Here is a 14,459-nt window from a genome sequence, read left to right as displayed (position 1 = left end):
ACCAAGGAAAATCTTTAAATTTACATGTTTATATATACCAAAAGAAATTAGGATTATTATACCTATTTACAATCTATGTACTTTTTAACAACTCTCCTTTTGCTGCCCAGTAAGGATGGAAGTGAAATAAATACCTTAAACTTTTCTGTTCACTTTCATCTTGTTCCCCAAAAAGGGTTGACATTGTTGTACATATTATTACACTTCAAAAATTTTGAGGAAATCAGGATAATATTTTTATCCAGGCCTTTTTTTTTTTTTTTTTTTTACTTGATCATGTGAATGTTCATGTCTGTGAATACATTTTTTTCATTCCTACTGCTCCACTGATTGGTAAAATAGCTTTCACGGGAGAAAAGTCCTCATTTTTCTAGAAAAAAAGCCACTGATGGTAATTTTGAGACTTAAGCAACTTAAAAGAAAAAAGAAAGGTAAAGTGTTGAACTAACAGTATGGAGAATATGAACCCTGCACGATTCCACAATTTCTGGAAAATAATATTTTATTAATTAGTATATTTAAGTATTTTAATGTCTGTCTTTCTGAACTACATTATTATATATGTTAACTCAAACAAGTGAGCAGAATAACCCAAATGAGGGCACAGTGGCTCATTTAAAAAGTATATTAGGCTGGTTTTCTTCATCTAATAATTTGGAGATTTATTTTTAGTTATTCCATCATACTTATGAAATGCATTTTGGATTGTTGGAAATGTAAAGCATTCTGAAGCTATTTTGAGTAATGCCTGTCATATATTCAGTTTAAGTGAAGAATTCCTTTTTTCTCAATAATTTTTTCCTAATTATTAGCGTAGTATATCATGGAGAATATAGAAAATACAGAAAATGAAACTAGGCCACTGTCTTCTATCATGTACAAAATAAATTCAAAATGGATGAAAGACTTCAATGTAAGACCTGAAACCATAAGCCTCCTGGAAGAAAACATAAGCAGTAAGCTCTTTGACATCGGTCTTAACTGTACATAGTTTTTTAGACCAGTTTTCTCAGACTTTGGCACCAAAGGCTAAAATAAATAGATGGGATTACATTGAACTAAAAAGATTTTGTGAAACCATCAACCAAACTAAAAGATAACCTGTTGAATGGGAGAAGAATTTGGCAAATCATATACCTGAGAAGGGGTTAATACCCAAAATATATAAAGAACTTAGACAATATAAAAAAGAACAATTAAAAAATGGGCAGAGGACTTGAATATACATCTTTCCAAAAAAGACCTACCGATGGTCAATAGATACATGAAGAGATGCTCAACATCATTAGTCATCAGGGAAATGTAAATCAAAACTAAAGATACTACTTCATACCTGTCAGATTGGGTAGTACCAAAAAGACAAAAAATAACAAGAATTGGTGATGATGTAGGGAAAAGGGAACCCTTGTACACTGTTGGTGGGAATGTAAATTGGTACAGATACCCTAGAGAAAAGTATGGAGGTTCCTCAAAAAATTAACAGTAGAATCACCATACAATCTAGCAATTCCACTTCTAGGTATTTATCTGAAGTAAACAAGGACACGAATTTGAAGATGTATATGCACCCCTCTGTTCAATGCAGCATTATTTCCAATAGTCAAAGATATGGAAGCAGCCTAAGTGTCCATCAATAGATGAACGGGTAAAGGAGATGGACTATTACTCAGCCATAAAAAGAATGAAATATTGCCATGTGTGACAACATGGATGGATCTAGAGGGTATTATGTTAAGTGAAATTATTTCAGAGAAAGACAAATACTGCATTTTCACCTAAAAAACAACCAAAAAACCAAACAGAACAGAAACAAGATTCATAGATACAGTAAACAAACTGTTGGTTGTTACCAGAGCAGGGCAGACATTGGGGGTGGGTGAAATAGGTGAAGGGGATTAAGAGGTACAGACTTCCAGTTATAAAATAAATTAGTCATGGGGATATAATGTACAGCATAGGGAATATATTCAATAATATAATAACTTTATATGGTGACAGATGATAGCTAGACATATTGTTAGGGTCATTTTGTTGTGTTTAAAAATACCAAATTGCTATATGTATACCTGAAACTAACAGGTATCTGAAACTAACAGGATATTTGTGACAGTTATACTTCAATTAAAAAATGCAGAAAGGATATAAAGAGGAAATGTCATGATTCCACTGTATAATAACCACTGTTAATATTTTGTTTCCAGTTTTCTAAGATGCATTTTTTTCTAAAATTCTGTCTGTATATATACACACATATAAATATATATACACACATACGATTTTATCCTTTTTGAAATTTGCATTTTTAATTGCTTATTTTGAGATGTGTGTAAATTTTAAATGTTAACATGTAACTTATTCCCATTGAACTAATTTGAGTGTATAGCCGTATAAGACTGGCATTTTTAAAAAATTCTTTTTCCAGGGCGCCTGGGTGGCTGAGTTGTTAAGCGTCTCTCTTCTACTCAGGTCCTAATCCAGGGTCCTGGGATCGAGCCCGGCATCGGGCTCCCTGCTTGGTGGGAAGCCTACTTCTCCCTCACTCACTCCCCCTGCTTGTGTTCCTCCTCTCGCTTTATCTCTCTCTGTCGAATAAATAGAAAAAAAAATTTTTTACATTCTTTTTCCTGTTTTTATTTTGTAAGTAATTAAAAATTTGAAAGATCATGACTTGTTAGATAAGCTGATGATCCAGAAGCACAAGATGAACTGTATTCTTTTCAGTTTTAAATTATTTGGGGCAAGGCTTTTAGCATCACCAAACTTTTTCTTTGTTGGATTTTCTGTGAGTATAGAGACTGTTTCTTCTTCATTGCTGTAATGCCTGGTTGAATAGTGCCTGTCATGTGTTAAGAACATAGATTTTGGTGAAGGAATTAATTCAGGAGTATGATTTTGCTTACTTGCATTATTTATTTTCATGCATTTACTCTGGAAGTAACTACTAGGAAATAGGTTATTTTCAAGTGTTAATGCTATAGTATAATTATTGATGAGTTTGGGTGAAAAAGTATGATTAGTCTCAGTTCTTGCTTTTAATATGACTATATCATATTCTAGTCTTTGTTTGCTCTTAGATCCATAAATGAAACTATTATAGATTCTCCTTAAAGCCTTTTTGAGTTCCGTGGTGACAAACTGTGTAGATACAGATGTGTTGTTATTTTGTGTTCTAGGTATCCCTCTGAATACTTTAACAAAATTGAACCTGTTAACATCTTTCAAATATAATTTTAGCTATTCATTTGTAATGTTCTTCAAATGTTATGTGTAAATTAATAGCTGAAAATTTTAAACACAAAGAGTGCTCACATACCAGGTACAGTGTGAAGCACTTTACGTTATCTCTAATCCTCTCACCAAAACTGTAAGAGTTAAGTATAGGTTTTATTTACACATGAAGAAGGTAAAACTGAAAGAGTTTATCAAGGCTCACAGAGCTAATAGCTAAGATTCTAAACCTAGTCTGATTTTAAGGTGAGCTTTCTCATGTTGCCACTGAAGCAGCATTTTCATGCTTACAGTACAGGCATGGATACAAATGTATAACAGAAATAAAAGTTTTATTAAATAACATCTCCCTTTCTCTTGCTATACTTCATTTTTTTAATGAAAAATGACCATAGGGGTGCCTGGGTGGCTCAGTGGGTTAAAGCCTCTGCCTTCAGCTCAGGTCATGATCCTGGGGTCCTGTGATCAAGCCCTGCATTGGGCTCTCTGCTCAGCAGGGAGCCTGCTTCCACCTCTCTCTCTCTTTCTGCCTGCCTCTCTGCCTACGTGTAATCTCTGCCTATCAAATAATATAAATAAAATCTTAAAAAAAAAAAGAAGAATGACCATAATGTGCTCAGTTTATTGGTTTAGTTAGGCCTGTAGTTTGAAGAACACTTTGTTAAAGGATAGTGTGGTTTAATTAACTTTTTATTGGTGTATCTGCATCAGGATAATACTTTATAGTAATTATCTACATAAATGAATAAACAGCTTTGATCTTTCATAGTGCTAAATGTAATTTTTCTTATCTTTGCTAATTGAAGGTGAAAGTGACAAGATAAGTGAACTCAGCCTTCTTTCTAATGAGTATGTCTGCATCAGCACCAGTGCCTTTAAAAATTTTCCTGTGTGGATTAGACTTAGATATTAATTTTTTAAGGTCCATGTTTATTCATTTTCAACCTAACAAGTATTCATATTCTACAGTTTTATTGAGTATACACTATATGTGGAGGCATTAGGTCATCCTTTCTTTTTTTTTTTTTTTTTTTAAGATTTTATTTATTTATTTGTCAGAGAGAGAAAGAGCAGCAGGAAGAGCAAGAAGCAGACTCCCTACTGAGCAGGGAGCTTGATGCAGGACTCGATCCCAGAACTCTGGGATCATGACCTGAGCAGAAAGCAGATGCTTAACTGACTGAGCCACCCAGGCATCCCTACCTTTTTTTTTTTTTTAAAGTTATATAAGTGAAGGAGAATGAGAAATTTATCCTGATACTATGGGGCCATCCTTGGCTTTTGGAACTATTTATAAAAATGAGATCAATTCCTTTCTATATTATTATAATTATTTTTGTGTCTAGGGCTCTTACCATTAAGTTTCTTTCCCCAATTTGTGGAAGTTGTAGGAAGAGGGAAAGAAAAAACCTGAAATTAAGGTTTTATAATGAAAACACTTTGTGCTTAATACTGGTTGTACTTATCCATTGCTTTAATACAGTGGTTCTCAAACTTAGCCTGGTTGGTTTCCATTTAAGAATTATGTAACAAATTCCAAAACTCACCATGAGACAAAATTGCTGAAATTACAATTTGAGTGTAGCAGAGGAGTAAATTAAACTTGGGTAGTCAGTGTAATCAGTGCAGGAGTAATATGAGTTACTAAATTGAAGATAAAAATTGGTCTTAGGCTTAACTCTTATCTTTCTACTATTTTTTTTTTTTCAAATGGCTGAATCTATTCTTTTAAAAAGCAGTGATTTTTATTCTGCCTTGTTTTTCTTTTTCTCCATTCTAGGCATCTTCTTGCTTTCAAGTTTACTCTGTAAGTTGGTAGTACTGTTTCTGAACTGAGGTGCTTTGCAGTCTTAAAGCACCTACTGTGAATGAAATTGACTAGGAACATGTGACCTTAGTCAATTTCGCTCTCTGCAGGTAAAGAGCTTCTCATGGTGTCCACAGATACACTCTTGGAAAAGTTACTTTTCTTCCCTTACCTTTTAAAAGTCTTGAACTCTTTTGAAAATGGCATTATTTTTATCTACCTTTTCGGAATAGATTTTTGTTCTTGCTATTTTTAGATAGATCTTAGATAACATAGGATTTCTTGCTCTTTAAAGATCTATCTAAAGAGCAAGAAATCCTATGTTATCTAATATTATCAGTTTATTTACACCTGAGGAAACTGAGGCCTGAAGAAGTTAATTGATGAGCCTCTGGTCGACAATTGTAGGAATTGGTGGGTGACCATAGGGCTCAACCAGAACCTGGTTTTGATTTCCAGTCAGGTACAGTTCTTATACTATTCCAGTTTTTTTTTAATCTGTGTGAAGTTTTACAGTTACTTTTGGTATTGGTTTAGTAGCCAGATACTTCTTAGGAAAATGTCAATTATTATTTATAATATATAGAAAAGCATTATATGTAAATAGCCTAAGTTTGTTATCACATGATCTTAACTTCTGTCTGTAATCCGTACTTCCCAGGTAGACTAAATTTGTGGGGCTCCTGGTAAAAATTACCCTTGTCCAAAATTGAATTTTAAAAAATTCTGGAATAAATAAGACGTAATAAATGAGTTTCAACCCTCAGGGAATCTCTGAGAATATAAATATAATTGAAAATTAAAGCATGTGTTCTTAAAGACTGTCAATCAGCATATGTGAAATTATGGCATCAAAAAAATGTAGTACGTATGAGATCACAGATATCAAGGTCTATGTCAGTGATGCCAGTACTGTCTAGATAAATCTGAACTTTGTATAAAAAAGACCGGGTTATAATTAAAATTTCACTTCTTTCTTATTTTTCCCCTAAGTTAGCATTAGATCTGTATTCAAAATATTTACTAATTTAAAAACTGCTGTATATTTTCCCTTGGTGAAGATCTAAATTATTAAGAAATCCAGGAGATCTTACATATCATTCTAGATAATTAAAAATATAAAAGGAGTGGATTCCATTGATCCATTCATGAAATTTTGTCCCAATATAAGGTTCTCATTATATAATTTTATTTTTATTTCTTTTTAAAGATTTTATTTATTTATTTGACAGAGAGAGATCACAAGTAGGCAGAGAGGCCAGCAGGCAGAAAGAGAGGAGGAGGAAGCAGGCTCCCTGCAGAGCAGAGAGCCTGATGTGGGGCTCAATCCCAGGACCCTGGGATCATGACCTTAGCCGAAGGCAGAGGCTTTAACCCACTGAGCCACCCAGGCACCCTTCATAACATGATTTTAAAGAGTAAGGTATAAATAGATGAAATTATGGACAACTATTGAAATGAAGCGATTCAAAATGATTTTGATCTAGAAAAGAAAGGATTATTTTGAAAATATTGTAGGAAAACTGTTCATATCTAGCTTATATTTTAAAAACTAATAATTGAATCATTTTTCTCTAATTTCATTTTATGATTTTGTGAAGTTATTCACAAGTTGAATTTTTGAAAATTAAATCATTTTTATATGCAATAAATTTTCTGATTTCTAGAACTTAGTATACCATAAATAATAAGGCTACTTTGTAAATTAAGAATACTCTATAGGACATTAAAACTATCTTAAAATATGGCACACCAATTTGATGAAACTACATGATACATTTATAGACAAAAAACACATTTTCTGAACATTAATGCACCAATGAGGGGATTGTTTTTCACTTCATAGTAAGAATTAATCATGATAAGTGATAGATTTAAAAAGTATCAGTATTTAGTGAGGATTTCCTAGGATGTTGCATATTACCTGTTAAGTGTGTTGTAACATTTTAAAATAATTCAAAATGTACTTTGTGGCTTATTCTTAGCTTAGATGTCTCTTAAGTGTAATGTGACATACAGATGAGAAAACTTGTTCTGAAGACTCCTTCCTTCAGCTTAACAAAAGCCACCCATTTTACAGATGATTTAACTTTGATTAACCTACTCCGTTGTAACAGATTATTCCGACAACTGGAATTTCATTCTTTGGTGTTATTTCTAGGTGCAGCTTAATTTACAGAGCAGCTTTTCTTTCCATCTCACCAAAATACATCACAATTTTGATGTTAACTCAAAGTAAAAATTCAATGGTTCATTAAACTTAGTCTTAGCATTCATTGACAAGAGATTTGTCATTTTAAAAGTAACTGCTACTTTTATGCATTCTTTACTGCTCAGTTTATAACCTTAGATTCCCTGTCAGAGAAAGCATGGAGTTAACCACTTAGCATATTGCAATGAATATTCATCAATAAATTGATGTGACATGGCAGTCCCATTTTTCAGTCTTCCTGCTCTGTTGCATTCTTTTTCTGTTTTAAATACATTATAGTTTATCATGTAATAAGGACTAGCTTAGAAAATCTTCAGAATTATGATACTATATTTTTGCTTGTGTCAGTAGTCCTTTAGCAACTATCATATTGGTTTTTAAAAAGAGAAGTGTATTTTTTCGGAGAAACATTTTCTGATCTGATGTTACTGATGGGCATTTTTACCAAATATTTGATATATATAATTGTTTAAGACCAACTTCATAATAAAAATATGGTGTTTTGTAGTTTTTAAGAAGAACAGATGATTTGGGGTTTTGTTCCTTGAAATTTTATTTAGCTTAATCTTTTGACCTGTCATAGTTTTTAAATCAGTTTTTCATCCATGTAGAAAGAGAGTTATGTACATTAACTCTTAAACAAAATCCTGAAAACATGTATCTAAATAGTTGATAACTCATGATTCAGCCACAACTAAACCGATCTATGTGGGCAAATGCCATGTAAGAGGCAGATATAGATCACTGTCTAGCATACTTCATCTACATTTTAAATTTTAGAAAGAAAAGATGGTCTATAAACAAGATCTTTTCTGTTAAATATGTAGATTATGAGGTCACTTAGCACTAAAGTACTGACCATATGCATTATGACAGGAATTTGACACCTGTCATTGGAAATAGTACTTAGAAGCCGTATAATGCAACAAAGTTGAGGGAGGAAAATACAATGTGGATAGGAGGCTGTAATTTGTAATTCACAGTGCTCAAGAATGACCTGTCCAGGGTGTCTCAAAATCCCTCTCCTTGATTTTAGGATTTACATACAATAAACCCTGCTAGTAAACAAAACTGGTTAGGATAACTGATAGCCAGAAAATGGAAATATATATATTATATGTATAATGCACATATATATATACACATATAAACACACACACACTCAAACTTAATTTTTAATTCAAGTAAATACATCATTATTCTAAAAGTCAACTTCTGAGTTAAATGTAATTAAACTGTTTTATTACATTATACCTACAGGTGACTTTATGGTAGAATTTCATCACGTTTGAGCAGCACAGTATAGAATTGTCACCAGTTATACTGTTTTCAGATTAATAATCTGTTGTATATGAGAATTCATCTAAAAGGAGTACTGTCTTTCTGTGTCTCTGTGTGATTATTTTGCCCCCAAAAAAAGCTTTCATTTTTTTAAGTAGCACAAAAGCTGTAATTGGCATGCTTTGTAAGGAAGTGTCAATGTGCAAGAGAGTGGCGATCACTAAGAATTCTTTTACGTGTTCTTTCCCCTTTGCACCACCGCCTCCTCAGCGGGGTCACTGAGATCACTAGCTTTTCTTGAAATGGCCATTTTCACTGGCAGGTGCATTATACCCTGTATTTTCAGATTGTTTTTCCATTCTGAATGTTTGGCAGGTTGATTGCTCTGGCTGCATTGACGGAGAAAGGGCTGACAAATGCGGTTGGGCTGGCTGAAAAGACAGTGATTACTGTTTTCCTTTGTGGCTGATTGAGGCCCTTGAAAGGAAAAATTTTAACCTTCACCATTTGGTTCAAAAGTATGAGCATATATTGAAATCATTCGTGCCATTTATCCTAGTTCTGTAAACTTGTCAGAACGTAAAAATCGCTCAATTTCAAGTAATGTAGGATTGGCATACGTCATTATCATTTTGATTAAGTTGGAGGTTGTATCATTGTGTGCATTATACAGTGCCATTTAAAGCTTTCTTTCCTACAGGTACAGTTATATTTTTATTGCTAATACTATAGACTTAGAAAGATTTTCATAGCTCTCCAAACCTAACACTATGTGTGTGGTTTGGCAGCTGGTGTGGCCTACAAGCTGCATTTTGTTTGCAGGGTAAAGGCTTATCTGTAGGCCTCCTGGAGTGTGGGTAATTGCACAGGCTCACCATTGGGGAGAGACGGGATTGGAAGCAGCCGAGCGGAAGAATGTTGTGCCATCCTTTTGCCACCTTGTAGCAGAAAGGCACAATCCCAGCAGTGCCATCTGGTTGTTGCTATCTAGTCAGCTGGCCTGGCTGCTGGGACCATGACTTGGCAGCTGGTTCCCATCCTTGACCATTCTTTTGTGTACGGAGCATGTATGTGTGCTTTAGATAATTTTGAACATGGGTCGGGGAAATGACTATAAATAACAAGTCCCCTTATTGAATAGGCCCTCATTACTTAAGATGCACTCTGCTGCAGACGCCTGCTGCCATTCCCTTATAGACAAATGACACATCTGTTCAGGCAATAAAAAGAAGCATTTTCTTCATAAAAATCTGTCTCAGTACATAGTAAGAGAGAAGGTATGCAGAGTTGTATGTTCTACAACATTTTAAAGTAAGTGATTTTAAGTTCTTGGTTTGGAGAGGAGATTTAGTAATAAAGTCTTCCTATAAACACTGTATATTATCTCAATATATATTTTTGTTCCAAGTTAAGAAAACATGATTTTAAGTGCTTATTGCCACATCATGCAACAATAGATAATGAGACTTGCATTTAAAATGACAGAATAGAAAATGTGGTCTCATAGCTATTATCTTTAAAATCTGCCTCTCAAATAGCAACCTGAGAGTTAATGTAAGCCGTCTTTATGCCATATGAAGACCCATTAGACACTGATGGTTTCAGATCACAAGTAAGCAGCCAGCTCTGTAGGCTATTTTAGACATTTGATTTTCTTCATTCCACAGCATTAATGTGTCAGCATGTTACATAAAACTATGCAGGAGTTGCATGTTGTTCTGTCTGGAATGATAAATGCTTGCAAGCTTTTAGAGATTTCCATGAGGAATTTGTCCTAGTTGCTTATATATCTTATTTCAGTTTATGTAGCTACAAAATTTGGAATGATTGTTAGAGGTACCACATAGGTATGTAAAACACCAAGAAGTTCCACTGATTTCTTTAAAATTGTGTTGATGGAATTCGTATTATTCTTACTTGTTCTGTCTTGTCAGTGGTTTACTTTTGCATTTGTGTATAGTTAGTTGTACACCTTCTGAACTGTTGCTTGAAAGTTTGGTTATTTTCATAAAAGTAATTTTTGTGTTTTTCTGTTTTTGTTTTTGTTTTTTTCAGATGAAGAGGAAGAAGATGATGTAGTGACTCCTAAACCACCTACTGAACCTGAAGAAGAGAAAACTTTAAAGAAAGATGAAGAAAATGATAGTAAAGGTACCTTAAAGAATTAACTTACAAAAATTTTGTTGATTCTTACTAAAAATTTTTTTATTATTTATGTGTTAAAGTAGAATAGAATCCTTTAAATCAAAGAGGTGAATTTGATTGAAAAAAATATGTGCCATTCATTGATCCAAACTGTGATAGTGAGTTGACATGATTTGATGGACTTTAGGAAAATATTTGTTTTCCAGCTCCCCCTCATGAGCTGACTGAAGAAGAAAAGCAACAAATCTTACATTCGGAGGAATTTTTAAGTTTCTTTGACCATTCTACAAGAATTGTAGAGAGAGCGCTTTCTGAGCAGATTAATATCTTCTTTGACTACAGCGGAAGGGATTTGGAAGACAAAGAAGGGTAATGTTTAATGGCTAAAATTATGGCTTCAGCAATGTTACTTTAAGATTACTTAAGTTACTTTCCGATCAAGAGTGATAAGTTATAACATCATTCTTTTTTTGGATTTGGTCTTTTTCTGTAGAGAGATTCAAGCAGGTGCTAAACTGTCATTAAATCGACAATTTTTTGATGAACGTTGGTCAAAGCATCGTGTTGTTAGCTGTTTGGATTGGTCATCTCAGGTAAACTGTAACAAAATTGGTTACTCATTTTTTAATTAAAATTAATAGGCACTCTTAATTATGGAAACTTTGTGTAATTAAATCAGTATATATCATTTAAAGTAATAATGGATGAATGGTTCTAATGTTATTGTATTCATTTTATATATTTGGAAGAAAGGATTGGAACCATCCTTTAATTTAAACTCAAGATTGAATTTATGCCACAACCCAGGTTCATTAATTTCAGTTGCTCACCATATCCTTTGGTTAAAATTGCAGTGTGTTTTAATGTTAAAACGTTTTAAATAATTAACTGTGGTAACTACATCCCAGTAAGCATAACTCTCATGATACATTTCTCGTGGAAATGTTGAATATTTATATTTTCAAATAATCTGGTAAAGACCGTTGAGTCACTGAGAATGTGAAACATTTCTTACGCATAGCAATTTTTTCCCTATTCTTATGAACAGTATCCAGAGCTACTCGTGGCTTCCTATAATAACAATGAAGATGCTCCTCATGAACCTGATGGTGTGGCCCTCGTGTGGAATATGAAATACAAAAAAACTACCCCAGAATATGTGTTTCACTGCCAGGTAAGATGGTCTTTTAACCGTCTTCCCTAAGTTTAAGAATTCATTAATGAATTTAGACAAGTGCCTTTTTTCTGTTCTTGTCAACATAATGATTTCATTGGATTGGCATTTACTAAACCACCTCATATTTGCAAACAGATGTTAACAAAACTGAAGACTTTTCAGTTCAGCATGATCTGCCTTTGTGGCTTTTCTGACATCTCTTATGTTTAATCACACCTAAAGTCCTTTGCATTTGTGATTTTCTGTTATTGTAATTGATTATATAAAAGGAATCTTCTGTAAAATGTCTTTTCTACAGGGAGTTTCTCATGAACTTATACGCTGAATATACAATTAGACAGTTGGCCCACTGAATTACTTATACATGGCCTGAGGAGTTGGAACTAGATAGTTTTGCTTATTTTATTCTTATTTTTATTTTTTTGGAACTAGATGATTTTAAATGTTTGAAGTAGGAAAACGTATGTTTGAAGTAGGAAACAGATGCAGATTTTTAAAGTGAGTTTAGTGGAAGGTTAGAATTTGCAAGCCTTTTCTAGTTACATAAGTTACAATCTTTTTATTAAAAGATTCTCATAATTCTGAGAAAAATGCTTAACTGAATCAAAACTAGCTTATACTCTGTTGTCACATTACTGTTAGAGCCAGTTGTCTTTTGATTTAATACTGTAATCAAATGAAATAATTTTTTTACTTTCCTTATAAATGGTTTGAATACATTTATGTAAACATTACATTTGACTTAAGCAAAAACTATTCTAAAGGTGTATTTTTATATTATGAAATAAAATGAAATTTTTAAACAAATTAATTTACTTCTTTTTATAACCTCTAATACCTTACACTAAAAGGGAAAATGTTTGCATATAGATTTTTTTTTATACCTTATCAGGCTTCTTCCATTTGAACCTTAAATATAAAAATCTTACTTATTTACAGTCAGCTGTGATGTCTGCTACATTTGCAAAATTTCATCCAAATCTGGTTGTTGGTGGTACATATTCAGGCCAAATTGTCCTGTGGGATAACCGCAGCAATAAAAGAACTCCGGTGCAGAGAACTCCGCTGTCAGCTGCTGCACACACAGTAAGTAGTAAAGAGGTTATTTCCATTAGACTTCTGTGCAGGTTCACCATTAAATACTTAGTAGTGTCTGTCAGAGTTGTCTCAGAATGTGTTTCCTTTGATGTATGAATTCTTCGTCAGTTGGCCACCAAGAATGAAGATCTTTTTTTGTTGTTGTCTTTTTAGAAATCTGTTTTATTAAAAACTCTTCTATCTTCTGAGACAAGCTTTTATTAATCAACAGAATAGCATCAAACTTCACATGAAAAATACCATCAAGATATGAGAATGTTTTGATGTGAAACAGAATACTTGTGATTATAGTGTAAAAGTGGTTCCATTTTTTTGGCAAAATAATCCCAGAAAACTTCTTTTAATATCTCTTTCTTTAGCATCCTGTATATTGTGTAAATGTTGTTGGAACACAAAATGCTCACAATCTGATTAGCATATCTACTGATGGAAAAATTTGTTCGTGGAGTCTGGACATGCTTTCCCATCCACAGGTAAGTTAAACTTGGAAAACTGAAATTTTGAGACTAAATTTTTATTTTTTAAGTCCATGTAAATCCCAGCTTATGTTTTTTCATAAATGTTTATAATAGTATTATGATAACAGCCTATGAGCCTAACCGGTTAGGTATACTTTGTCATGATATCCTTTATTTTCAAACCTACTTCATTTAATCAAAGTAAATTTGTATAAGTATTATAATAAAATAATTGTTTATAAACCAATTAAAACTGAAACTGTTTCTAAGAAAATTAAAAGTTGCAATTTTATAAAATAATTTCCTTAATTTTTTCTACATAGGATAGCATGGAATTGGTTCATAAACAGTCAAAGGCAGTAGCTGTGACATCTATGTCCTTCCCTGTTGGAGATGTCAACAACTTTGTTGTTGGAAGTGAAGAAGGTTCTGTGTACACAGCATGCCGCCATGGCAGGTAAATCTAAACTGGAATTTGCAATTATTTAAATTTCTCCCTTTAATAGTCTCATTAAAACAAATTGCCCCTTGTTTAAATAGAGATTTGTCATAGAGCCACTCATTATTTTTTGACAAATTGTATTTGAGTTCAGGTATATAAAATTAAAACTTAAATACTGTTTCAAATAAAAGGTTACTTTGGATCATGATATGTTCTGGATCTTACGGGTTGTGGTATGTTATGGTTTTGTATGTATGCAGTTGCAAATATAATATGCACATGCCACATACTGACCCTTAAAGTTGTAAATAAGATTTTTCAGTCGTTTTTCCATTTTGATATATTTGGACTTTGAGCTTTAGTACATCCTGCTGATAATTTTGTAGTAATGTCACGTACACATTTTAAATTGACTAGTATTTCTCCTGCTGTTCAATCTGTTTTGAAATTGTCTAGCTGTACCTTATCAATTGCTTCCTTTAAAAAAAAAATAGAGTGTCCAGATTTCATCTCAAATACAGATCACCTTCATGTCAAAGCTTTTGATATAAAATTAGTAGCCTCCCTTTATCTCTATTGCATCACCTCAGATAATTAGACTTGTGAGTTGT

General features: G+C 33.0%; 1 protein-coding gene across 7 annotated transcripts in view; it reads left to right on the top strand.

Moving 5' to 3' along the window:
* The window catches only part of DYNC1I2 (dynein cytoplasmic 1 intermediate chain 2), a 56,069-nt gene that overhangs the window by 23,410 nt on the left and 18,200 nt on the right, over window positions 1-14,459 (top strand). For all 7 annotated transcript variants that reach the window (XM_082689163.1, XM_082689165.1, XM_082689162.1 and 4 more), the window contains 7 exons: window positions 10,584-10,679; window positions 10,880-11,042; window positions 11,167-11,266; window positions 11,722-11,847; window positions 12,790-12,936; window positions 13,308-13,421; window positions 13,730-13,863. In XM_082689163.1, the coding sequence (XP_082545289.1) occupies window positions 10,584-10,679; window positions 10,880-11,042; window positions 11,167-11,266; window positions 11,722-11,847; window positions 12,790-12,936; window positions 13,308-13,421; window positions 13,730-13,863 (880 nt within the window). The remainder of the gene's footprint in view (window positions 1-10,583; window positions 10,680-10,879; window positions 11,043-11,166; window positions 11,267-11,721; window positions 11,848-12,789; window positions 12,937-13,307; window positions 13,422-13,729; window positions 13,864-14,459) is intronic.

Source organism: Mustela nivalis (genome assembly GCF_964662115.1).
Source record: "Mustela nivalis genome assembly, chromosome: 11".
Taxonomy (NCBI): domain Eukaryota; kingdom Metazoa; phylum Chordata; class Mammalia; order Carnivora; family Mustelidae; genus Mustela; species Mustela nivalis.
This window is presented reverse-complemented; position numbering and strand designations above follow the sequence as displayed.